This window comes from Hipposideros armiger, unplaced genomic scaffold, assembly GCF_001890085.2.
Source record: "Hipposideros armiger isolate ML-2016 unplaced genomic scaffold, ASM189008v1 scaffold_11, whole genome shotgun sequence".
Classification (NCBI taxonomy): Eukaryota; Metazoa; Chordata; class Mammalia; order Chiroptera; family Hipposideridae; genus Hipposideros; species Hipposideros armiger.
In genome coordinates, this window is record NW_017731361.1 from 799,358 (window position 1) to 824,729 (window position 25,372).

Genomic DNA, 25,372 nt, shown 5'->3' on the forward strand with positions numbered 1-25,372 from the left:
TGGAGGGCAGTGTCACTGGCCCTCATATGTGGGATCCGAACCGGGGTCCTCTGGCATCCCAAGCCAGTTCTTAACCATCGCGCCACTCGGCCGACCCTATAGAATGTTTTAAATATATTATTTCATTCATGTTTATACCAAGGTGTAAAACAGGGAGGCCATTTTTAAAATTTCATTTTAAAGATGAAGAAATTGGGGCCCAGAGAATGGGACTGACTTACCCCAAATCAAACAGCTAGTTAGCAGCTGGACATTCTAGCCTACCAACCTGTATATGTAGTTATTGCCTATTTCCTTTTCATTCCTTTTTTCCTCCAAGTGAAGCTTGCTTGGTAAAAGGTCTCCACTGAACAATCAAAGCTTTCTATGTCTTGTTTACAGCTCTTGCCACTGACTGTCATAAAGAGCTTAAATTGGCCTTTACATTCCCCTTCAACTTGTGAACTTGAGGTCTGTCAAACCTCTGAATCACCCAAGCCTTAAACCTTCACTGCAAATACCACTGTTTTTAAATTTTGCTCTTTCTATTTACCACTGCATCACATCTAAGCCACAGATCATTTCCTTGCATCTTCCTTTATAAAATATACTGTCTTTATCAACAGTTTCTATTCATCTGTGGTGTTTTTATGGTGTTCCTCACTGTGGTATCCATTGTTAAAACCACAACAGACATTAACAGGTATTCTTAAGGTGATTTCTTTCCAATAAGAATCTGCTGAGCCTTTTGAACTGAGAGAGAATGTGAGAGCAGGCCAGGGTAATTTCAAAGAGCAAATAAAAGTTCGTTCTCTTTCATTCCTATTGCTCAGCTTCCTTTAGTAATGTTATTCATGTTGTTTTCCTCAAATTTCTAAAGAATAAACCAAGATAATGCGGTATTTTTTTTTCCTCTGCCTCTTTCTATGTGTCCTCTTTGGGCCAGAAATCTCAGCACTTAGAATGGCGGGGGGTTCATTGTACCTGTTGTGTATCCCGGTAGGAATAGTTCCACTGAATACAATTACCTTAAGCCATGTTGAGCCATAGGATCAGGGCCCCCCTTTCTCTTGGAAGTCAGAGTAAGGGACCCAGAGAGAGGGAGAATTGGAGAATGCTTTCTAAATAAAGTTAATTCTGAGTAATAGCTCACTAGGCACTAGCTACCTTGCCTTGATCTCCAGAATCTGAGCCATGTACCCATAAACTTCCTGAGCAGCCCGAGACTGGAAGAAGTACAAGGAGGCGTCATATGCTAGTCCACTGCAGGAATGACCTGTGATTCTAGCCCCCAGACTAAGGACTACAGACTATCTCTGGGCAGTGGGGCTGACACATTTTATTCAGCACCCATAACCTGAACACCTACTATGTGCTCTATGTTGGGCTGAGGGACAGATTCAGTTGCATAATCTGATTTAATCCTCACAAAGACTTGAAAAGTCATTGTTTATCCCCATTTTATAAGTAAGAAAACTGAACAGAAAGGGTAACTGATTTATGTCAAAGTCATGCAGATATCAAGTGGCGATACTCCAATTGGAACTCAACTTCAAACAGTACTTCTGGCTTCCACAGCACAGCACACTCACATAAGACAGAAGGTGATGGGGATGGAAATGTGTATTTGGGCTGCCTTACACAGTTATCAGAATGCCATCATATTTCCTTACTCATTAGCTCTAAAGACTATGCTGGAGGAACATGAAAAGCACCCTGAGATGAGAGGAGGGCAAAGACATAGAGAGGCCCTCTGCATAGCTATGTTCTCTCAGGGACACTGTCCCACCTATAGAACTGTCCGGGTTGTTAAGAAGTTGCATTAATATTCTGGGTTATGTTTAATTTTTTAGGATTTCAAGAGCATTGTCAAGTCATTCATGCATTTCCATCAAGCACAAAGATCAAGGAAGATTAAACCCTACTAATTACTCATTGGAAGCCTCAGAGCAAAGTACTTCCCAAGAACTGCTGGTCAAAATATCCACTCACAATACAAGGAAGCTTAGAAAAGCTTTCTTACAACCCCGACAAAATGGAACTTTCTCTAAATCATCCAGCATCTAACAGAACCAATGCAAACAGCAACAACTCTGCATTTTCCTACTTTGAGGCCTGTCGACCCCCTTCTCTAGCCTTGCTCCTATTACTCATAGCCTACATTGTGGTCTTAATCGTGGGCCTTTTCGGAAACCTCTCTCTCATCATTATCATCTTCAAGAAGCAGACAGAAACTCAGAATGTCACCAACATACTGATTGCCAATCTCTCTTTCTCTGACATCTTGGTATGTGTCATGTGCATCCCTTTTACTGCCATCTACACTCTGATGGACCACTGGATATTTGGGGATATCATGTGCAAACTCACCTCCTATGTGCAGAGTGTCTCCATTTCGGTGTCCATATTCTCACTTGTGTTAATTGCTGTTGAAAGGTATCAGCTGATTGTGAACCCTCGTGGCTGGAAGCCCAGTGCATCTCACGCCTACTGGGGTATCACACTAATTTGGCTCTTTTCCCTCATGTTGTCGCTTCCCTTCTTCCTGTCCTACCACCTCACTGATGAGCCCTTCCACAACCTCTCTCTTCCCACTGACCTCTACCCACACCGCGTGGCCTGTGTGGAGAACTGGCCTTCCAAAATGAACCAGCTCCTCTTTACCACCTCCCTGTTTATGCTCCAGTACTGTGTCCCTCTGAGCTTCATCCTCATCTGCTACCTGAAGATTGTTATCTGCCTCCGTAGGAGAAACGGAAAAGTAGACAGGAAGAGGGAAAGTGAAAGCCGGCTCAGTGAGAACAAGAGGATCAACACAGTGTTGATCTCCATTGTGGTAACCTTTGGAGTCTGCTGGTTGCCCTTGAACATCTTTAATGTCATCTTTGACTGGTATCATGAGGTGCTGATGAGCTGCCACCATGACCTGATATTTGTAGTTTGCCACTTGGTAGCTATGGTTTCCACATGTATAAACCCTCTCTTTTATGGCTTTCTCAACAAAAATTTCCAGAAGGACTTAGTGGTGCTTATTCACCACTGCTGGTGCTTTACATCTCAGGAAAGATATGAAAATATTGCCATCTCCACTATACACACAGATGAATCCAAGGGATCATTAAGATTGGCTCCTACATCAACAGGTATCTAAAAATTGTTATAATACTAAAGCCTTTCTTGAATGGGAGATGGAGAGGCAATGGCTGGTGATAGGGCAAGATGCATAACGAAAACGCCAGAACCAAAAAAAGAACAACTGTATGCTACTCAGTTCTGCTTTAGGACAGACCTGCCTGTGTCATATTTCACACACACACATACACCATCCCTTTTTTCTTAGGAGACTAACTCTCATAACTCAAACAACTTAGTTGCCATCATTTGTAGCAAAGAATAACAGTGAAAAAGCAAGGGAAGCAAGCAGCATTGATGGGTGGGGAACAATGTTCCCAGATACTATTATTCAGTGGAATATCCACAAAAGTTATTGCTAATGATATGCCTAATAAAAACAATGCTATACCTCCTTAGTGTTGAAGCAATTTCACTTGCAGATATGGATATTGAAACTTTCAAACATGTAACTATTCAATTAATTAACAAAGTTGGAAAGCTCCCACCATAATTTATTAATTAGCAAACAAAGTAAGTTTGGATTGCAAGTTAAAGGAATGGTTTTAACTTAACATTTAAACTAAGTATTGTAATTATCATTAATTCCAATGCCTGAATCAGATTCTCTAGTTTATGATAACAACACATTTTCTTCCCTAACAATGCTATTAGCAGCACTGGAACTAGCCACACTCCAATTATACAAGAAATCACAGTAACAATCTTGTTAATGGCCAATGTAAACAGAGCTTTCATTTCAAAATGGCTTTTTCTCCTTAATTCTTTATGTATATTAAGTAGAGGTCATTATGACTCTAGCACTGGGTCTAAGGAACACCACCAACAGCACTTTTATAATTAGCTCCAGGTTTTTTAAAACCTTTCTTAAATCTTCTGACTTAAACATTTAAAAATGATTCTTCATCCCCACAGAGTTCTTATATTGAAGAATCAGTTAGATTGCTTTCATAAAGAATACTCAGCTACTGTTCAAATAGCCATCAGCTCAGTGACTTCTACTAAATCATGACCCGCTTTATCTCATCCAATAAATATCCCTTATACTATTAAATTTGAACTGCATCTTACTTGTATGTTTAAAATGTAACTGCATTTTCTTCTTTCTTTTGAATAAAAAGTAATGTTTCTCTCCTATAAAACTGTTTTATCTTTTCTTCTAAATGATTTTTCTATTATGTTTTTTTCTTATACATTAGCCCTCATGTTTTTCTCTCCTGAAAGATCTTTCTCTCCCTTTCCTTCTCTTTCTGCCACCCTCCCTTTATTGCCCCCTCTCCTTCTCTATCTTTTCCTTCTCTTCAGAATTTCTATTCTTTCTGTTATATCATTTTTGCGAAAAATGAACAACAAAAGCACTGCAAGGTAACAAAATGAAATAAAATGTAACAGTCTCACAATATTAGCTGCAAATAAAAACTCTCATCTAAAAACCAATTTCAAATGGTGTCAGCTTCGAATCCTAAAGATACAGGAGTGTAGCCCCTTAGCCCAGAAAGCAGTCAACTCTTCCTTGATACTTCTCCTCTCTCTTCTGACAGATAGTGATTATTAGTCCTATAATTAAGGCCAATAATTAATACAATGTAATATTTTACTTACTTGATAAAGATATACTGATTCTAGTTTCCATTGCTAAAATGATTCTGATTAAGTGACTGAAAGCAGGAAAGGGCTTTCATCAAACTCTGTGTACCACGCCTTCCACTCACCCCCACAATACACCCAGGCTCCTCTAACCCTGGTCCCAACCCTGAACATTCAGAAGAGATTTCCAATCTATGATTAAATATTACGGTGTTCTTTCTGGCTCCATGGTAAGAGCTATTTCCTTCTCCTATAAAACTGTTTTATCTTTTCTTCTAAACCTTTCTTGAGCTTTAGTGAAACAAAAGTCACTAATGATATAATTACCAATAAGAGTCGTTCTTGTGTTTCTTTTTACCTCAAAAAAGTAGTGAATTGGGTGGGCCGAATGGCGTGTTGGTTAAGAGCTGGCTTGGGAGGCCAGAGAGCCCCGGTTCGGATCCCACATGAGGGCCAGTGACACTGCCCTCTACAGCTAAGATGCTGAACAACAGCTCGACCTGGAGCTGGGCTGCCGTGAGTCGCCTGCGACGGTGTAGGCTGCAGCCCCTATGGCAGTGGGTTGCCATGGGCTACTGTGTGTAGCCAGCAGCCGCAGTGAGCGGCCGTCCAGAAGCCGGCAACTGATCTACCTCACCCGGGAAGAGCGCAATGATGGTGCCAACTTGGGCCAGTGAAGCAATGTCCTCCACAACTAGACTGAAGAACAAAAAGGACAGCAACTTGTCTGTTTCCCTTCCCCCAATTCCCCAGTGCTGTTCCCATCCCCCAATTACCCAATTAAAAAAAAATAGTAGTGAATTAAATGTACTTTTTTTTTTTTTTAAGCTGAGCCATCCTGCCACCTGTTGGCAGCTCAGCGGCAGCTCAGCTCAGGTCAGAACTCAAACCGCTGTTGCTCAGAGCTCACACTCTTGAGCTAAATGCACTTTTTAATGAATGTCTTTACCCTTAAGGGGCTTACATTCTGACAAGTAGCAGAGCACAGGTTTATAAACAGCTACTTAAGAAGGTATAATGGAAATAGAAACCAAGTGTTGTTGGGGCCCAGTGCCGGGTAAAACTCATTTTTGAGAGGAAACAAGGAAAGTCAACTTTATTTCCTGTTTTTGCAGTGTTTGGGGATGGTTCACACCAATATGGTCTACTGTTGAGCCACTTGGTGAATTAAAAAGGCCTCATTTTCTCACTTGCCTCTCCCCAGTTGCCAGGTGGGCCTGTATTCTCCCTTCTAGGAATCTATCTGAGATTGGAACTTTGGATGCTTGACATACAGCCCTAGGACACAGTTTCCTCTAGTCAGTAGCTCAAAATCTGCTCCTCTACCCCTGACCTCAAATCATTTTGGATTGAGAGTAATGTCTCATATCTTCAAAGGTTTCCAGAAAAGAGAACTATTAGTGAGATGAATAAATATTTATGCCCTCACAAATTAACCAATTCACTATTCTGAATGTGTCTGTTCAGTGAACCAGAGCTGGGAAGAAGTGCTAAAAACAGCTTGCAATGAGTCCCTTAAGTTTTCTCTCTGCTTATTTCTAAAGATCCCTCAGGAGTTACACCCAGACAATGTCTAACAGAATCAACAACATAAATGATTCAATATAAAAAATACCCAAACGTGGTTTAAATGTGTATAGTTCCCATTTGTCTGCAATGAAAAATGTGACATTCTGAAAAAGGTATAAATAAGCTGACAAAGCAACATGCATCAGGCTTCAGCTCAAAGAAGCTGCACCCGCTTTACTAAGCAGAAACAGCACAGTTCATCAGCCCAACGAAAAGAGTCAGTCTCTCTTCTGGTAAGCTTTGTTTTTGTAGAATAATAAATCAAGAAAAATACAGTAAGTTCTTACTATGTACTTAGCACCCCGTTAGGTACAGGAAAAGTGTAAGACACAGCTTTAAAGAGTTTACAATGGAGCTGAGGATTTAAAGAGTTTACAATACACCAGAGGGGTAATTCCGTGTCTTGATTTTGAAGGCTTTCCATCTGGCTGGGTTGAAAACTGCCAAAAGGAGAGCTGCGAGTAACTGAAAGCAGAGTTAATATTAAAGGAGGACTCAGTGTATCTTTATACCGATAAGTGAGAAATACTGGGAAGAGAGGAGGACAGACACTAGATGAGGGGGCTGAGGAGAATATTTCAAGACTATATGACCGGGAATTCCTGAAATCCTCCCTGAAGTCACCTATGCAGTACATGTGCTCATGCAATAAACTGGAGAAAGACGACCACGAATACTTCCAGTGGGCTACGGAAGGCCCGTTTCTGTGCCCAAATCAAACTCCTTATTGAGGCTGGGCTCGCGCTTCCCCTGTGGGAGAAGTGAAAGGATATGTGGTGCTGGTGATGGGAACATGCATCTTTCATCTGGTCACTTACTGTCGCCTGCTGTTCTCTATTTTAGGTAGATAAATATGTTCTTCTCAACTATACTGAAATTTCCGAAGCTGTGACCTACATTTTTTATTCCTTCTATACCAGCCCCCGACTGCCCTCTTAGAATATTTAAGATAGGACTAGACAAGGATAAAGCATTTAACACATATAGATTTTTAAAAGTTACTTCTTAAAAAACAAGCTAGGCAGTAATTACTTACTGAATGCCTGAATGTTTTCAAACCTATGTTTTATTAATTATCCAATGAGAGTATAAAGACACAATCCTAATTACACAAAGATTATAGCAATGTCAACAAGCTGCCAATTCCTGAGTCCTTCGAGACTCAGCATAAATGTTTCTTAACAACCTCTTCTGATCCCCTAGGGCTGTTAGGAACCCTGTAGTCACTGCTCTGTACACCCACCATGTAAAACCACCAAGGTCTATTTACATGTGTGCCTGCTCCACCAGACACGAGCTCCTTGAAGATAGGGACAGAGTCTTCAGTCGCTGTAATGGCTCCAGTGCCACGTATAGCACCAGGCGCAAAGTAGGGGCTCAATTAATATTTGCAAACTAGATGTAGAATAGATCTGGGAGAACAACTCTCTGCCTGGAAGTGGCATGTGGACCTGAAGAGTAAGTGAGGCCTGAACTCCTAGGACTCAGTACCTGAAGATGCAGAATGCCAAATTCCATCTGAAGTCAGCGCACAGGAAACTTGCCCTGGCAGGAAGACAAACACAAATGCACCCTGGTTCCAGGGGAGGCTCAAGGGCAAAGTGTACTTTCATGGCTCAAGTGTTATTTGCCAATAAGAGCTGTGTTAATGAGAGTCACCTAACCGGGACGGTCCTAGGACTGGAAGAAAATGCTCTATTAACTTCCGATTAACTAAGTTGACAGGTTTTTGGAACAAGAAGCTTTTAGGAATGAAAAGCCCATCTTCCAGGACAACCAGCCTCCCAGAGAGTGGGCCCCAGTATGACTCTATTAGAAGCAAAACTAGACTCTCTCTAAAAGGCCAAGGCAGGGAAGAACTTGGTCTTTTTCAAAGTCTTCTCCACTAAGGGAACATAAGACCTAAAGCAAAAGTTGTTGAATTAGTGATTTAAAAACTCCTCATCCTGGGATCCCAGATCTGCCTTTTTACTGCAACAGGAGTCCCTGACTCCTAGATACTGTGCCACACTGCAGTCTCCTGGGCAATTCAAGTTTTACACCTTGGTATTTTCTGCAATTTAAAAATAAAGACATGTGCACGCACACTTCTGCACAACACTTAAAAAATGTCTGAGAGGAACTATTCTAAAATGTTAACAGTGTTTATCCCCAGGTGATAAGACTTTTGGGTGACCTATCTCTATTTCTTTCTTCCTTGTTCCATCTTGCCTTCTAACTACTCTTCCTCTGTCTTTCTTTTTGCCTATTTGCTTATCTGTATTTTCTAAATATTCTACTAAAAACATGTATTATTTGCATAATTTTTTTTCAAATGGGTGACAAAGAGATAAAAACTTGAAAGAAAGAAAGAAAGAAAGAAAGAAAGAAAGAAAGAAAGAAAGAAAGAAAGAAAGAAAGAAAGAAAGAAAGAAAGAGAAAGAAAGAATCTAAAGTGCCTGTTCATGAGGTAGCTGTGGTACAAGAAGTCAAGAGACACGGGTCTGGCTTACAGTTTGGGCAAACTGATTATCCTTACTAAGCTTCCAGTTCTTTATCTGTAAAATGCATCACTCATTCAATAAATATTTTAAGCACTGACCATGTGATTAAAACCAATAGTGAGCAAGTTTTACATAATTCCCTGCCCTCATGGAGTTTACAGTCTATCAGAAATGATACTTATTTTTAAACGTAAATTGTGACAAGTACTATATTAAGAATAATATTTTTATGAAGGCACTTAGCAGAAGGAACTAACCTGTTTTGGGGGAGAACGAGGACAGGAGGTAGAAAAGGAATCTTCCTGGAAGAAATAATTTTTAAACTGAGATCCAAAAGATGATTAGGATTTAGTCAGGCAGAGATGAGGCTGGTGATGCACTTAACGTCTTTTTAATTCTGTGTTCTAAGCTGTGTTACTGAATCAGAGTTCAAAAAGCCATCTGTCACTCATCTTGTCCTTCCACTCATTAACTCACTAAATTCTAAAAATATTCTTATAGGTAGATAATGTTACTAAGTTTACAAATGAGAAAACTGTTAGTTAAGCAAGTTGCCTCAAGTCACACAGTTGGTAAATCCTGATCCGTCCAGCTTAAAAGCTCATCCTCGGGCCGGCCGAGTGGCGCGATGGTTAAGAGCTGGCTTGGGACGCCAGAGGGCCCCGGTTCAGATCCCACATATGAGGGCCAGTGACACTGCCCTCCACAGCTAAGATGCTGAACAACAGCTCAACCTGGAGCTGGGCTGCCGTGAGTCGCCGGTGACGGCGTAGGCTGCAGCCCCTGCTGCAGTGGGTTGTCATGGGCTACCGTGTGTAGCCAGCAGCCAGCGTGAGCAGCCAGCAGCTGCAGTGAGCGGCCGTCCAGAAGCCGGCGACTGATCTGCCTCTCCTGGGAAGAGCGCAATGATGGTGCCAACTTGGGCCAGTGAAGCAACGTCCTCCACAACTAGACTAAAGACTAAAAAACGACAGCAACTTGTCTGTTTCCCTTCCCCCAATTCCCCAGCACTGTTCCCATCCCCCCAACTCCCCAATAAAAATCTTTTAAAAAAAAGCTCATCCTCTTTCACTCACCATTCAACTATCATTTACGGAGTACCTGTCAAGTTCTGTGCTAGACTTTGCAGGTAGACAGTAAAGCTGGGTCCCTGCTCTTGAGGAATGTACTGTTTGAGGACTGTAAGTAATCCAGGCAATTACAATATGGTTAAGTGTTTAGAAAGAGGCACAGTGGGACTATGGTTTGCATCAGAATGTAATTCCCTAGCTCCTCCAGGAAACCCAGGGGTACCTGATCACTGACAAAGATTATACAAATTGGTAAATTTGCAAAGCTGTAGTTGAGGCCCAGCATCCCTGACTGGCACCGACCAACAGCTCTATCTGCTACCACTGAGCCCTGCCAGTCTGTTCAGAGGAAAGCCTTCCAGGAAAATAGGTATCCAAATGGTACCCAGTCATTACATTACACAGAATAAGCATGCTCTCAGCCACCCCAAACTGATAAGGAACTTCAGCAGTAGCATTGTGGGCTCCTAGAGAGAGAGGTATAAGCTAAATCACGCCTGCCATAACCATGCGACACATGAAAATTTTCACACAAAGCCCTCCTTTACCCATATGTCTTCTGAAAACACCCTTTCTCTCTGATTTCAGAAATTGATTGATAAAAGAAGTACAAAATCAGGATTTCAGAGTTGATCCTGGAAGAAATTCAGCCAAGGAGCTCTCAGAAACAGATGTTAAATCTCATTTGGGAGCCTAATAAAAACACTGGGCATCTAGCTTGGTAGAACAAGCCTGGAATATGGCTCACAAGTCGATAATTCAGTGGAACCTAACCCACAGTCTTGTATGGAGGGACAAGCAACTGGTGGGAATCAGCTCACATAGCTCAGATATTTACTCATCCTTCTGAGATGCATCCACTTGCTCATCTGTTTAAACCTACAATAAAATTTTCTCTGGTGTTGGTGGGACATGGACTGTCAAAGAACGTCCCTGGAAGCCAGGAGCCTTCATCCCAACTCTTCCAAGGACTTACTTTGTAGCCCTAAGCATGACACTTAACCCCCTCAGTGCTTCAGTGTCCTTTAAAGAACAAATTGATAAACTCAATCTCATCAAAATTTTAAACTTCTGCTTGTGAAAGACTGTTAAAAGAATGAAAACACAATCAAAGTGGACGATAATATTTGCAAAGCACATATCTGATATAAGACTTGTGAGCAAAATATATAAAGAACCCTGAAAACATAGTAAAGAAAACAGCCTGATTTTTTGAATGGGCAAAAAAAATTTAAGAGACATTTCACCAAAGATATACAGATGGCAAATAAACTCATGAAAAGATGCTCATGCTCATTAGCTATCAGGGAAAGCTAAATGAAAACCATAAGATACTAAGTAGTACACACCTGTCAGAAGGGCTAAAATTAAAAAGATTGACACATACCAAGAGTTGGCAAGGATGTGGAGGAACTGAACCCTCATAAGCTGCTGGGGGGGGGGGAAGGGTGCATCTAAAATGGTACAACCACTTTAGAAAACAGTTGGACAGTTTCTTAAAAGTTAAACAGACAAGTATTTGATGTAGCCATTCTACTTCTAGATGTTCACCTAAGAGAAATAAAAGCATATGCCTATACACAGACTTGTACATGAATGTTCACAACAGCTTTATGTGTAATAGCTAAAACCCAGAAACATCCAATGTCCATTAACAGGTGAATGAATAAACAAACCATGGTATATGTATATAATGGAATACTAGTCAGGAATAAAAAGAAATGAACTATTGATACAGGCTACAACGTGAAAGGCTCTCAAAAAAATTTCACTGAAAGAAACCAGACCCCCCCCCCATAAAAAGGACATAGAGGACAACTTACATAAAAGGGCATACAATTTACATAAAATTCTAGAGAATGCAAACTAATCCATAGTGACAGACAGCAAATCAGTGGTTCTTTAAAGATGGAGGGCAGAACAGAGGTATTACATAAGGACAAGAGACAACTTTTAGGGGTGATGGATATGTTCATTATCTTGACTGTGGTAATGGCTTCATAGGTGTATATGTATATCAAAACTTATCAAATTGCACACTTTAAATATGTGCAGCTTATTGTATGTCACTATACCTCAATAAAGCTGCAAACATTTTTTTTAAGAAGAAACACAAAGTACCCACTCCAATTCAAGTCAATATTTATTAAGCATCTACTTGGTAGCAAAAACTATGACAGACACAGGAGAAGCAGAGAGATGAAACCAGGTTCTCAAGGCACTTTCACCTTCCGGGGAAGAAGCTTTACAGCAATTTCATGTACACACTGCAATTTCATGTACACACTGCACTGTCACCATCCTCTGGGGGAGGAATCGATAATCGCTCTGACAGGAAGAGGAGCCAAAACGTACAGCATGGATTGGTGTTAACTCTCTTCCCTCTCTCCCCTTGCAAATTCTCAACCCCCAAATCAGGAACATTTTTCTACCTTCTCTCATCTCAGAACTTCAGAAAATCAGAGCTGAAACAGTTTATATGGAAGATTAAGGCTCAGAGGGGGACGGTGACTTGCTCTCCACCTCAAAGCTAGTCAGTGACAGAACTAAATCAAGGAGGCTGGCTTCTGACTCCTGTTGAGAAATATTTTTGGAGTAAATGACATTATAACAATATTTATTCTCTGAGCTAAATTTAGTGACTAATGACTGAGGATTCTCAAATTCACAGAAATTTCACATGAAAAGGAGCTGGATGAGCTGACTTTTTCCTCCATATTGAGTCTTCAAAGCAATTCTAGGGACAACCAGGGTCAGGGCCAGTAGAACCTCAGCCTCCACCACTGATCATCGATTTATTTTACTGTCAAGCTTTCCAGATTCATTTTCTTTCTGCTAAGTCACTACTCACAGCCTTCTCAGGAGAAGAACTCTGCAGGTAGGTCAAGGGGTGGACATCGGGAAATCGTTGCAGATAGCAGCATCTGTAGCACATCATCTCCCCAAGACAGATATGACACCCACAGAGATGATGAACAATCTGTACCGATATCTGTTTATTCCCTTCTTCCTTCTTCTCCTGCCTCATGACACACACCTTGAAGCAATTCTATAGTCACTATTGCCAGCTAAATCCACACTTTCACTTATCCCCTCCCTCCCAAATCTACCTCTACAACTCACTCCACTCCCTGGGGGTGAATACAAGCTTCTTCTAAGTCCCAAGAAAGGAGAGAAAAATAAGGAGAGAAATGGAGCAGAATGGATATATTTGTCAGGATAGGCTAGTATGTGCCATGGTAACAAACAACACCAAATCTCTCTGGTCAAGGTCTGGGATGCGGGGGCAGGGGGGGTTCTGCTCCACATAATCACTCAGGGACTCAAGATAAAGAGGCTCCAACATCTTGTAGCTATACCATGTGGAATGCATGACCTTTTCCGTTACTAAGGCAAGGACAGGGAGAGCTAGAATCTCGTACCAGCAATGTAATGCTCTGGTCTGAAAGTGACAATGCACATCAATTCCACTCACAGCTCTCTGGCCAGAGTTATTCACATGTTCCTACCAAAATGCAAGGGATGCAGAAATATAATCCTCCAGTGTACCCAGAAAAAGAAGAGAACCAGATATGGGTGAATAGCAGAAGTTTCTACCACAACAGATCTGGAGTTACTGGTATCTTAAAATCCTGTAGCTTTTTCGAAGGATTTTTGAAGGGCTTTATACAATCTCCTAATTATCATTCTTCCTTTTATAAATGAAAACAATCATCATTCTATCAGTGCTTGACTATCATTCGATCATTTTTCATTTTCTAAAGTTCTGAGGCTGACAGCATTCCTGACTGGCCCAGAAGCCTTGATTCTTCTCGTGAATCTCCGGTTTGCTCCGGGTGGTCCCCACTTTGGGGCTCGTAGAAGCACTCAGTAAGTTACAGAAGCATTCCTTTATAGCTTCTTCCCAGCACAATGAAAAGGCTTTTTCCATTCTAAGTTATATTTTTTTTGTCCTGACTCTTACCTTCTTGGCACAGCACCTACCTCACACACATTCCTAAAAATGGTCAAGAAAATAAAATTCACTATTCTTGAGTGTGGGCCAGAAAGCCACGACAAAATGATCAGCCACTATGTGTTTTAATTGTTTTAATGATCTATGCTATGTATGTTGTAATGATCTTGTATTATTAAAAAGCAAAGGAAAGCTAAGTTCACCCTTTGATCTTCCACTCCAGTTAAAACCTTCATTTATTTTGTCCACAGCATATGGTCACTGCAGTTTCCAGGCCTTTTTCTATGGTGTTCTTCCTCTGGTCTGGAAAGTAACCAGTTTTGATCCATAATTTCCTTCAAGGTGCAGTCCAAGGCTCAGCTCCCCTCAAGAGCCTTCCCACAGCAGCTCTGACTCACACAGCCCTGAGCCCCCAGTCTTAGAGCCCCCTCAGCATGTGAACAGAATCATCTACTCCTGCAGCCCACCCCTTCTCTAATTCTACACGTGGTACTCTGCTTCCACTCGGCCAGCCTATCTCTAATAAAACTGTTGGCACATCACCCACAGATTCAGGCCTTTCCATTTCTTGACTCTCCCTGAGTGTCCAGCATGGAGCCATATCTACTTGCTGAGTGAAGAAAACATTAACTAGAGACCTCCTATCAGCAGGAGAAGATTCAACCTGCAGGAATTACCCAAATTCCTCAAATCCTAATATATAAAAGGTCTGACAATTCCTTTGTCCTATTAATCTTGCCCAAGTGAAGAAATTAAAGATTAGTATTCAAGAAAGAAAAAAACATACTTGTTATTTATCTTCTCATGGGTTCACATACAGCATCTTTTTTCTTACAAAGCCAACAGCATCACTATTTATAATTACTAAGAGCTGCATAATAGTTCATCAAGTAGATATACAATATTTGACTCATCATTTCTGTGATTAGATATTCAGATTGCTTTAAAGTTTTCCATATTATAAATGACACTATGATTAAATTACACTGTGATAAAACTTTGACTGTATTTTGGATTATTTCCTTAGGATAGATTCCTAAAAATGGATCTGTCAGGTCAAAGGTTTTGAACATTTTTATTACACCTGATATATATTATAAATCCATGATGAATTCTTAAATACCTCTTGGCTCCAAGATACTGTAATTCTACTGCTACGAAATGGAATCTCCTTATGATAAACATTTTTAAAGGCAGGAAGAATAGTAAGAAATAGTCAAGATAGCAGACTCTGGTATCAGACTGCCTGAGTTCTCATCTCAGTTTATCACTTGCTAGATGCATGGACATAAGCAAGTTACTGAACCCTTCTGAGACAATATACATAAAGCACAGGGTCTGGCACATAGTGAGGGATCAATAAATGTTAATCATTATTACTGCCTTCAGATTACTGAAAAGAAGATGAATCTACAATTCAAAAAGCCAAGAATTATCCTCAAATAATAGAATAAGAATAAACATAAAACAAATACCTAACTAATACTCCTGTACTTAGATCATGAAGTAAGCAGGTTCATTTACTGTGAATACTATTTACATCATTGTGGTTATTAATTATTTATTTATTAATATAATAAATTATTTATTAATATAATAAAAAATATATTAATTATATTTTATATAAATAAAAATAAATTATTTATTTATTAATAAAATAAATTGTTTATTAATATAATAAAAAATATATTAATTATATTTTATATAAATAAAAATAAATACCATCTTATTAAGTGCCTATTCTCTTTAAAACCTCTACATATAGTCTCATTTAATCCTCGCAACACCCCTCTATGGTGGTAGTAATAATAACACAACAAAAATAACTAATCCTTTCCAAGTGCTTATTATATATCATGCATGGTGCTAGCTAATAACATTAATCACTATAAAACCTATGAAGGGCCGGCCCAGTGGCGCGATGGTTAAGAACTGGCTTGGGACGCCAGAGGGCCCCGGTTCGGATCCCACATATGAGGGCCAGTGACACTGCCCTCCACAGCTAAGATGCTGAACAACAGCTCAACCTAGAGCTGGGCTGCCGTGAGTCGCCCCCGACGGCTGCAGCCCCTGCTGCAGTGGGTTGCCATGGGCTACCGTATGTAGCCAGCAGCCAGCGTGAGCAGCCAGCTGCCGCAGTGAGCGGCTGTCCAGAAGCCGGCGACTGATCTGCCTCACCCAAGAAGAGCGCAATGATGGTGCCAACTTGGGCCAGTGAAGCAACGTCCTCCACAACTAGACTGAAGAACAAAAAGGACAGCAACTTGTCTGTTCCCCTTCCCCCAATTCCCCAGTGCTGTTCCCATCCCCCCAATTCCCCAATAAAAATCTTTAAAAAAAAAAACCTATGAAGCTGGGCTTTTAATTTTACTATTATCCTCATTTTATGGACAATATTGTCGAGCTACACAAAGGTTGAATAACTTGTCCAAGATTACCTTACATAATAAGGTAGATATTATTATACCCATTTTATAGATAAGAAAACTGAGATTTATAAAAATTGCCTATAAAGGTAAGTAACTGGGGCAGGCTTTCGATCAGTATCTGTTGCGCTCTCAAGTCCACATTCTTTTATTCTACCACTCTGCCACCTTTACGTGGACTTTTCCGTACAGAGAATGCCCTGTATAAGATAGCAAATGTTTAAGGCTGACTTCCCTCATTCTTGCCTTCTGCCATAGGCTGCAGTATACTGAGAATGGTCTCATTTTAACCTGTGCCTCTGAGAAAAACATAATTGGGAAGTCAAGCCTAACACAAAAAGCCCATATACTGAAATGCAGCCCTTAAAACAATTCTCAATCTCTCCTGAGGCACTATCTGTTGCAATCCTTCTAGCATGCATACCTGAGACCTTCTAAGGCCTCGCTTTCAAATACTTGGGGATTCCTGATCAGATGCTTCTGGTAACTCTTCTTCAAAAGAGTTTTCAAATGTACAGAGAGGTCTCCTATTTCCTTCTGCCTCAGAAAGCCCTCAAAATGCTCACCACTGAGAGAAACAAAGCTGCTTCAAGCCTCCAAAATACCTTGAAAATACTCGCATTTGCAAAGGAACTGAGCCCACAGGAAGAAACCTGGTTTGGAGTCTTAATGAACTGATTGTTTAATCTTAGAAAAATTATTTCTCTTCTCTCTGTCTCAGTTTCCTCTTCTGAAAATGAAGAGTTGGATTAGGTGGTTTGCCAGATCCACTAGAGCTCTGGTTCAAGGATAAAAATAAAAGTGAGTTTGGAGTTGACAGCAGTGAAATCCCAAGACGGCAATGGTTGTATGAAAGAAAGCCCAAAGCCCAGAACAGGTTTGCAACCATTAACCCAAACCTACCAGGGCTGGTTTAACTTCAACAGTAAGGAAAGTGCCCTGGGATTTTAATTTAAGAATGTAAGTCCTTTGATTTCCAGTCAAGATGGTAGAGTAGGTAAACACTGTGCTTACCTCCTCTCACGACCACATCAAAATTACAACTAAGCTACAGAACAACCATCGTTGAGAATCACCTGAAGTCTAGCTAAACCAAAGCCCTAAAACTAAAGACATACAGAAGAAGACACCTCAAGACTAGCAGAAGGGGCAGAGATGCAGAACAGACTGGTCTCACACCCACATGTGACCATTAAAAATTAGAGGGATATCTTAGCTGCAGAGGTCACTGCTGAAGGAGCGAGGGGCCCCAGCCCCAAACCAGACTCCCCAGTCCAGGGCTTCAGTGTCAGGGAGAGAAGTCCCCATAACTTTTGGCTGGGAAAACCAGTGGAGATTGTGGCTGCATGAGCCGGAAGGCAGCTATAGTCCCAGGTGCTCCTCTTAAAGAGCCCACACATGGACTTACTCACTGACTAACTCACTCACTATGAGCTCCAGCACTGGGGCAGCAGCTCAAAAGGCTCCAGGGATATTTGGGGAGGAACTGAGTTATCTGGCTTCAAGGCAAGGGCTGGATTGGGGAACCTTTCTCCGGAAGAGGAGCTGGTGGAAGCCACTGTTTCTTTGTTGAGACCGCCCCACTCCCAGCATGCAAACACAGGTGACCACCATATCTGAGTCTCCATCAACCTGGCTAACACCGCTTGTTCACCCTGCCCTGGTAATTCTGAGATCCTGCCCCACCCAACTTTCAGGCACACCCTAGCTGCTTCCAGTGGATTTTCGTACAAATGGTCTATCTTGGCTGATGCTGCAGACTTTCCTAAAATCTCTCAAAGGTTCACAAAACCCAAACAAGAAGCATCTGTCTTTGGCATGTCCTGTACCTCTGGCTGAGCAGCCCTAAGTTTGGCACTAGTGACAGCCAGCCTTGGTTCGTGGCTCAGTTTCTCCAGGCACCTCCAAGCACAGCGTAGGTAGTGGCCATCTATGGGTTGCTTTGTGGCTCATGCCAGGTGGCCCCGAGCACGGCACAGGCTACAGCTGAACTTGGCCTGCACGGGTCCCCTCCCAGGAGACCCCGGGGCTGGCATGCCCAGTAGCCAGCTTCAGACCAAGCCAGAGCATCAACTGGCTGCCTCCAAGGACAACACACCCAAAGGGCAGACTGGACAAGCACCAGAGCCCCACTAAAGCCAACCCTGTAGGGTCAGCCCTTGCACCACTGCTCCTCCACTGTAGTCATGGCCAGTTCTCACCACCAATGAGCCCGAGGGTCAATCCCTCTCACTGACATGCAAACAGCAACCAAGGCTCAACTACAACAGGAGGGCAAACACAACCCACCAAAAACACAAACCTGGAGCACCCAGCTCTGGTAACCAGGGAGACTGCACCACTGGGTCCCCCAGGACACCTACTACACAAGGCCATTCTACTAAGACCAGGAGAATAGCAGCCCTACCTAATACATAGAAACAAACACAGGGAGGCAGCCAAAATGGGGAGACAAAGAAACATGTCCCAAATAAAAGAACAGAACAAAGCTCCAGAAAAAGAGCTAAACAAAACGGAGACAAGCAATCTACCAAATGCAGAGTTCAAAACACTGGTTATAAGGATACGCAATGATTTCAGGGAGAACTTCAAAAAAGAGACAGGAAACATAAAAATGGAGATAGAAAACATCAAAAAGAACCAGTAAGAAATAAATATAATAACTGAAATGAAGAATACATTAGCAGGAATCAACAGATTATGTGAAGCTGAAGATCAAATCAACGATTTAGAAGATAAGGTAGCAGAAAACACCCAATCAAGAACAGCAAAAAGAATCCAAAAAAAATAAAGACAGTTTAAGGGGCTTCTGGGACAACATCAAGCATACCACCATTTACAACATAGGGGTACCAGAAGGAGAAGAGAGAGAGCAAGGAATTGAAAACCTATTTGAAGAAATAATAACGGAAAACTTCCTAATTTGGTGAAGGAAATGGATATTCCAGCCCAGAAGTTGCAGCAAGTCCCAGACAAGATGAACCCAAAGAGGCCCACACCAAGACATATCATAATTAAAATGCCAAAAGTTAAAGACAAAGAAGGAATCTTAAAAGCAGCAAGAGAAAAGCAGGTAGGGGCCGGCCGAGTGGCTCAGCTGGTTAAGAGCTCGCTTGGGAGCACCAGCTCTGAGCAGCAGGGCTGCGGTTCGGATCCCACATTAAGGGCCAGTGACGCTTGCCCTCTACAGCTAAGATGATGAACAAAAGCTCTACCAGGAGCTGGGCTGCTGTGGGTCACCGGCGACGGCGTAGGCTGCAGCAGGGCTGCAGTGGGCTGCCATGAGCTATGTGAGTGGCTGGCAGTCAGCGTGAGCGGCTGGTAGCTGGTGTGAGCTACCGGGAGCCACTGTGAGTGGCCGACGAACGACCGGTGACCAATTGCCTCACACAGGAAGAGCACAATGATCATACCAACATGGGCCAGTGAAGCGACGACCTCCACAGCTAGACTGAAGAACAAAACAGCAATTTGTCTACCTGTCTGTTCCCCTTCCCCAATTCCCCAACGTTGTTACCCTCCCCCCAACTCCCCAATAAAATCTTAAAAAAAAAAAAGCAGTTAGTTACCTACAAGGGAGCTCCCATAAGACTGTCAGCTGATTTCTCAACAGAAACTTGGCAGATCAGAAGGGATTGGCTCAAAATATTCAAAATGATGAAAAAGTAAGGACCTACAACCAAGATTACTCTACCCAGCAAAATTATCATTTAGAATAAATAAATAAATAATAAAGAGCTTCCTAGATAAGAAAAAGCTAAAGTAGTTCATCACCACCAAACCAGTATTACAAAGAATCTTAGAGGAACCTCTTTAAGACAAAAAAAGAAAAAGAAAAAAATCAATAACATGAATAATAAAATGGCAATAACCACATATCTATCAATAATTGCTTTAAATGTAAGTGGATTAAATGTTTCAATCAAAAGACATAGGGTGGCTAAATGGATAAGAAAATAAGACCTATACATATGCTGCCTACAAAAGACTTACTTCAGATGGAAAGATACACACAGACTGAAAGCAAAGGGACAGAAAATGGTATTTCATGAAAATGGAGATGGCAGGGAGGGAAGCTGGAGTAGCAATACTTATACCAGACAAAATACACTTTTTTTTTTCAGAATGTGTTTCATTTTCTTTTTTCACTTGTTATATCATTTTATATGTGAGTCCCATTCTTTTTTTTTATTACTCTCAGGTGTACAAAATAACATAATGATTAGACATTTACTCCCCTCACAAAGTGATAACCCCAACAAGGCTACTACTCATCTGACACAGTACACAGCTATTCCAATACCACTGACTATATTCTCTATACTGTACTTTACACCCTGTGACTATATATATATTTTTAAATTATAGTTGCCATTCAACATTACTTTATATTAGTTTCAGGTGCTCAGTGCAGTGGTTAGGCATTTACATAACTTATGAAGTGATCCCCCAATAAATCTAGTACCCATCTAACACCATACTTAGTCATTACAACATTATTAACTATATTCTCTATACTGTATTTCACATCTCCACAGACAAAATAAGCTTTAAAACAAAGGCTATTACAAGAGACAAAGAAGGACCTAGTAATCCAACTTCTGGATATTTAACCAAAGAAACCCAAAACAGTACTTCAAGGGGACACATGTATCAGCATTATTTACAATAGTCAAGATATGAAGGCAACCTGGGTGTCCCCAAATGGATGAATGGATAAAGAGGAAGTGGTACATATAAACAATGGAATATTACTCAGCCATAAAAAAGAATGAAATCTTGCCATCTGCAACAACATGGATGGACCTAGAGGGTATTGTGCTGAATGTAGTAAATCAGACAGAGAAAGACAAATGTCCTATGATTTCACTTATGTGTGAAATCTAAAGAACAAAATAAACAAACAAAACAGAAACAAACTCATAGATACAGAGAACATTTTGATGGTTGCCAGATGGGAGGGGGATTGGAGGTGGGTGAAAAGGGGAAGGGATTAAGAAGTACAAATTGGTTGTTACACAGTAGTCATGGGGATGTAGGATATAGCATAAGGAATAGAGTCAATAATATTATAATAACTATGTACGGTATCAGATGGGTACTAGATTTATCAAGGTGATAGGTGGGAGGGGGTTGGGGTCACAGTGAAAAAGGTGAAGGGATTAAGAAATGCAAATTGGTAGTTACAAAATAGTCACAGGGAAGTAAAGCATAGGGAATATAGTCAATAATATGGTAATAACTATGTATAGTACCAGGTGGGTACTAGACTAGTCAGGGAGATCACATCTTAAAATACTATATAAATGTCTAACCATTATGCTATAAACCTGAAGTTAACATAAAATAATATGAATATCAAAAAAAATCAGTTGACTTAATACCCTTTATCCTGCCTATGAAGTTTCATATTCAACTATAATAACAAGCTAATTATTTACATGCATTTTATATTGTTATGCATAATTAAAGCAATGGTATTTTTTTTTTAAACCGCTGTTGCTCAGAGCTCAATTTTTTTTTTTTTTAAGATTTTTATTGGGGAATTGGGGAAGGGGAACAGACAAGTTGCAGTCGTTTTTGTTCTTCAGTCTAGTTGTAGAGGACGCTGCTTCACTGGCCCAAGTTGGCACCATCATTGCACTCCTCCCGGGCGAGGTAGATCAGTCGCCAGCTTCTGGACGGCCGCTCACTGCGGCTGCTGGCCGCTCACGCTGGCTGCTGGCTACACACAGTAGCCCATGGCAACCCACTGCCACAGGGGCTGCAGCCTATGCCGTTGCCGGCGACTCATTGCAGCTCAGCTCCAGGTTGAGCTGTTGTTCAGCATCTTAGCTGTGGAGGGCAGTGTCACTGGCCCTCATATGTGGGATCCGAACCGGGGCCCTCTGGCGTCCCAAGCCAGTTCTTAACCATCGCGCCACTCGGCCGGCCCAAAGCAATGGTATTTTTATTAAAATGTTTTTAATTAGTGTGTAAAAAAAATGAGTCCTTTGATAAATTATTTAATATGGAGTTGAAGAATGTGGGGAGAAATGCAGGTAGTGATAAAGGAATAAATCCTCTTCACCTTTGCAGAATATAGCAATGCAGCATTTTTTTTTTTTCCTATTCCAAAGACAGGAGCAAAGATAGGATCCTGCTGCCACCTTGTGGCACACTGGGCAGCTTAGAAAGAAGGGTTTCCTTCATCTCGGTCCCCCAGTCCAAATCCCCCTCAGACCACATCCTCCTCCACCCTTACAGTTACACAGAGCTCGATAATTCAAAAAAAAACTTTCAACTCCATTATCTCATTTCATTCTCCCAGCAACTCTGTGGAATGGTGGGAAGGAGGTATAACTCCATTTTACCCTAGAAGAAACCAAAGCTCAGACAAAAGGACTTGCCTACAGTTACGTAACTGGCAGTCAGGACTTGAACCCACATCTCCTGACTCTAAATCAGGCGATTCATTCACTCTACTACGTAGAGGTGGGGATGAAACAGGTTTAGGTATGCTCTAGGCCTAGGAATTTCAGAGAGGGAGGCTTAGGAAGAGGGAAGCTCAATTGCTTCTGCAGACACAACTGGCCACAGACAGGCCCCCAATCATGCTGCGTGTCTACAGAAAAACGCATCCAGATAAGCCTGGATTCCTACCTGCCTGTTTTGTACATTCTTGGTTAACATCTCTAGGCCTCTCCAGCTCTCTGCCTCTCTCTGCTCCCCAACTCCAGCCTACCCATTGGGGCTCAAGACTTATTTATAGCTAACTGCCGAAAACCACATGGATCCCAGGCAAGGGAGCCAGAGCCTCCAGAAATCATTAAGGACTACTAGGAGTGCTGCTCTGTCCCTGGGTTAGAGCTTGTAATATTTTGTGACTCATCCTAAAATTTTTACAAGTTTTGATGGGAAGTCTAGTTGGCTTATCCTATAAGGTCATGCTTACTGAAATGAGAGGGACAATGCTGGAGTTATATATGACTTACCAACTGGCATATAGAAATGACCTAAAATTCATCTGAGAATTTCCTATTTCTCTAAGGCAATCATAACCTTTTTATATAGAATTGCAAAGTCTAATGCCTAAACCTTCCACCACCATAGTATTCCTTTATTCATTCATTCATTCATTCACTAAGTGAGTAGAGCACTGTGATATTCCTTTAACTAAAACTTTGCTGCCTTGGAGCTGGGCTAGCTGTGCCCTCCACAAGTAAGACTGAAGGACAACAACTTGGCTGTTCCCCTTCCCCAATGCCCCAATTAAAAAAAGTTTGCTGCCTTGGGGGGTGACTGGCTAGTTCAGTTGGTTAGAGCATGGTGCTGATAACACCAAGGTTGGCAGTTGGATCCCCGCATGGGCCACTGTGAGCTGCGCCCTCCTTAAGAGTCAACTATGCCATTGTAGCATGAAAGCAATGTGTAACCAATGACCATGGCTGCTCCCCCCAAAAAAAGTTTGCTGCCTAGTGGTAAACAGAGGGAAATAAGGAGAGAACATAGTGCATGTGAGATAAAAATATTAAGTGATTAGGGGCCAAGAGGGAAAAATAAGACTTCCTTCTGGCTGGGGGGTTAGGGGACTGGGGAAAGAAGTGGATAAAGAACAATTTCACAGATCTATAACACCTAAAACTCTGGCCTTTTCTTTTTTTCTTTTTTTTTTAAAGATTTTTATTGGGGAATTGGGGGATGGGAACAGTGCTGGGAAATTGGGGGAAGGGGAACAGACAAGTTGCTGTCCTTTTTGTTCTTCAGTCTAGTTGTGGAGGACGTTGCTTCACTGGCCCAAGTTGGCACCATCATTGCGCTCTTCCCAGGTGAGGCAGATCAGTCGCCAGCTTCTGGACGGCTGCTCACGGGGGCTCTTCGCAGCTCATACCAGGTGCCAGCCGCTCGGCTACACACGATAGCCCAGCTCCAGGTTGTGCTGTTGTTCAGCATCTTAGCTGTAGAGGGCGGTGTCACTGGCCCTCATATGTGGAATCCGAACCGGGGCGCTCTGGTGTCCCAAGCCAGCTCTTAACCACTGAGCCACTCGGCCAGCCCAACTCTGGCCTTTTCAAACCTTGTCTGCCTTCTTTCCTGCTGCTACTTTTCCTGGTCTCACCCTACCATATTCTTAACATTTTTTCTTCAGTAATTTAAGAATTCAGAGTTCAGGTGTTGGAATCAGATAGATCTTGGTTCTAATCACAGTTCTGACACGAGGTAACCTTAGGCAAGCTAGAGAACTTCCCCAAGCTTCAGTTTCCTGATCTGTAAAGTGGAGATTATAGGAATACTCATTTTAAAAGGCTGTTTTGAGAGTCAAGTGGTATAATGTATGCAAAGCACCTAGCTTTCTGCCTGGCCCATAGAAAAGACTTAGTAAATAGCAATGGATGTTGTTAGTTATCTCTGTACCTTTGATTATGTTGTTTTCTTTGCATGAGATTCCTTTCACCTTCTCAAACTGTTTTACTCCTATTTCTCCTTTAGTGACATCACAAAGGTCTCTTTTCTTGAGTGCCCCAGGTCCTCCTAGCTGTTCTCCACTGAGTGCTCAGAGCCTTGGTTCACACCTCCTTTACTGTATTTGTGTGATATCAACTTGTATTTGTTTGTAAGTCTGTGAGGCTCCAAAGGGCAGGAACTAGGTCTTACTCATTGTGTCCTAGCACCTAGCACAGCATATGATTCATGGTACCACTAGAGAAATTATCATTGAATAAATAAGATTATATATTCGAGCTGTACCTTAAATAAACAAACAGGAACTAAAGGTCTAGATGACCTTTAAATGTAAATATTAACCAATTAAACTACTGGAACTCACTAGAATTGGTTATCAAAGATTAGCCTTTAAGACGGGCTGGCAGAACCACAGTGGGTCAAAATTGCATTTAGGGAGACTGGGGGTAAATGCATGGATGAAAAGAAGGAGCCTGACAGCTCAGGAAATAGTAGCAGGACAACTTACTTGGGTAGCCAGAGGCACCTTGGGGTGATTCAGTAGGGGAGGGAAAGAGATAATTTTAAGAGTGGATAAGAGGGCCGGCCGAGTGGCGCGATGGTTAAGAACTCGCTTGGGATGCCAGAGGGCCCGGTTCGGATCCCACATATGAGGGCCAGTGACACTGCCCTCCACAGCTAAGATGCTGAACAACAGCTCAACCTGGAGCTGGGCTGCCATGAGTCGCC

At 41.7% G+C, this 25,372-nt stretch overlaps 2 protein-coding genes across 3 annotated transcripts in view; one reads left to right on the forward strand and one right to left on the reverse strand.

The window, feature by feature from the left end:
• KLHL3 (kelch like family member 3) overlaps positions 1 to 25,372 on the reverse strand; it is a 256,432-nt gene that overhangs the window by 179,489 nt on the left and 51,571 nt on the right. The window lies entirely within an intron of this gene.
• Positions 2,015 to 3,346, forward strand: LOC109392934 (neuropeptide Y receptor type 6-like). Its single transcript, XM_019661657.1, has one exon. The coding sequence runs from the start codon at positions 2,015 to 2,017 to the stop codon at positions 3,128 to 3,130; it is 1,116 nt and encodes a 371-aa protein (XP_019517202.1). The 3' UTR covers positions 3,131 to 3,346.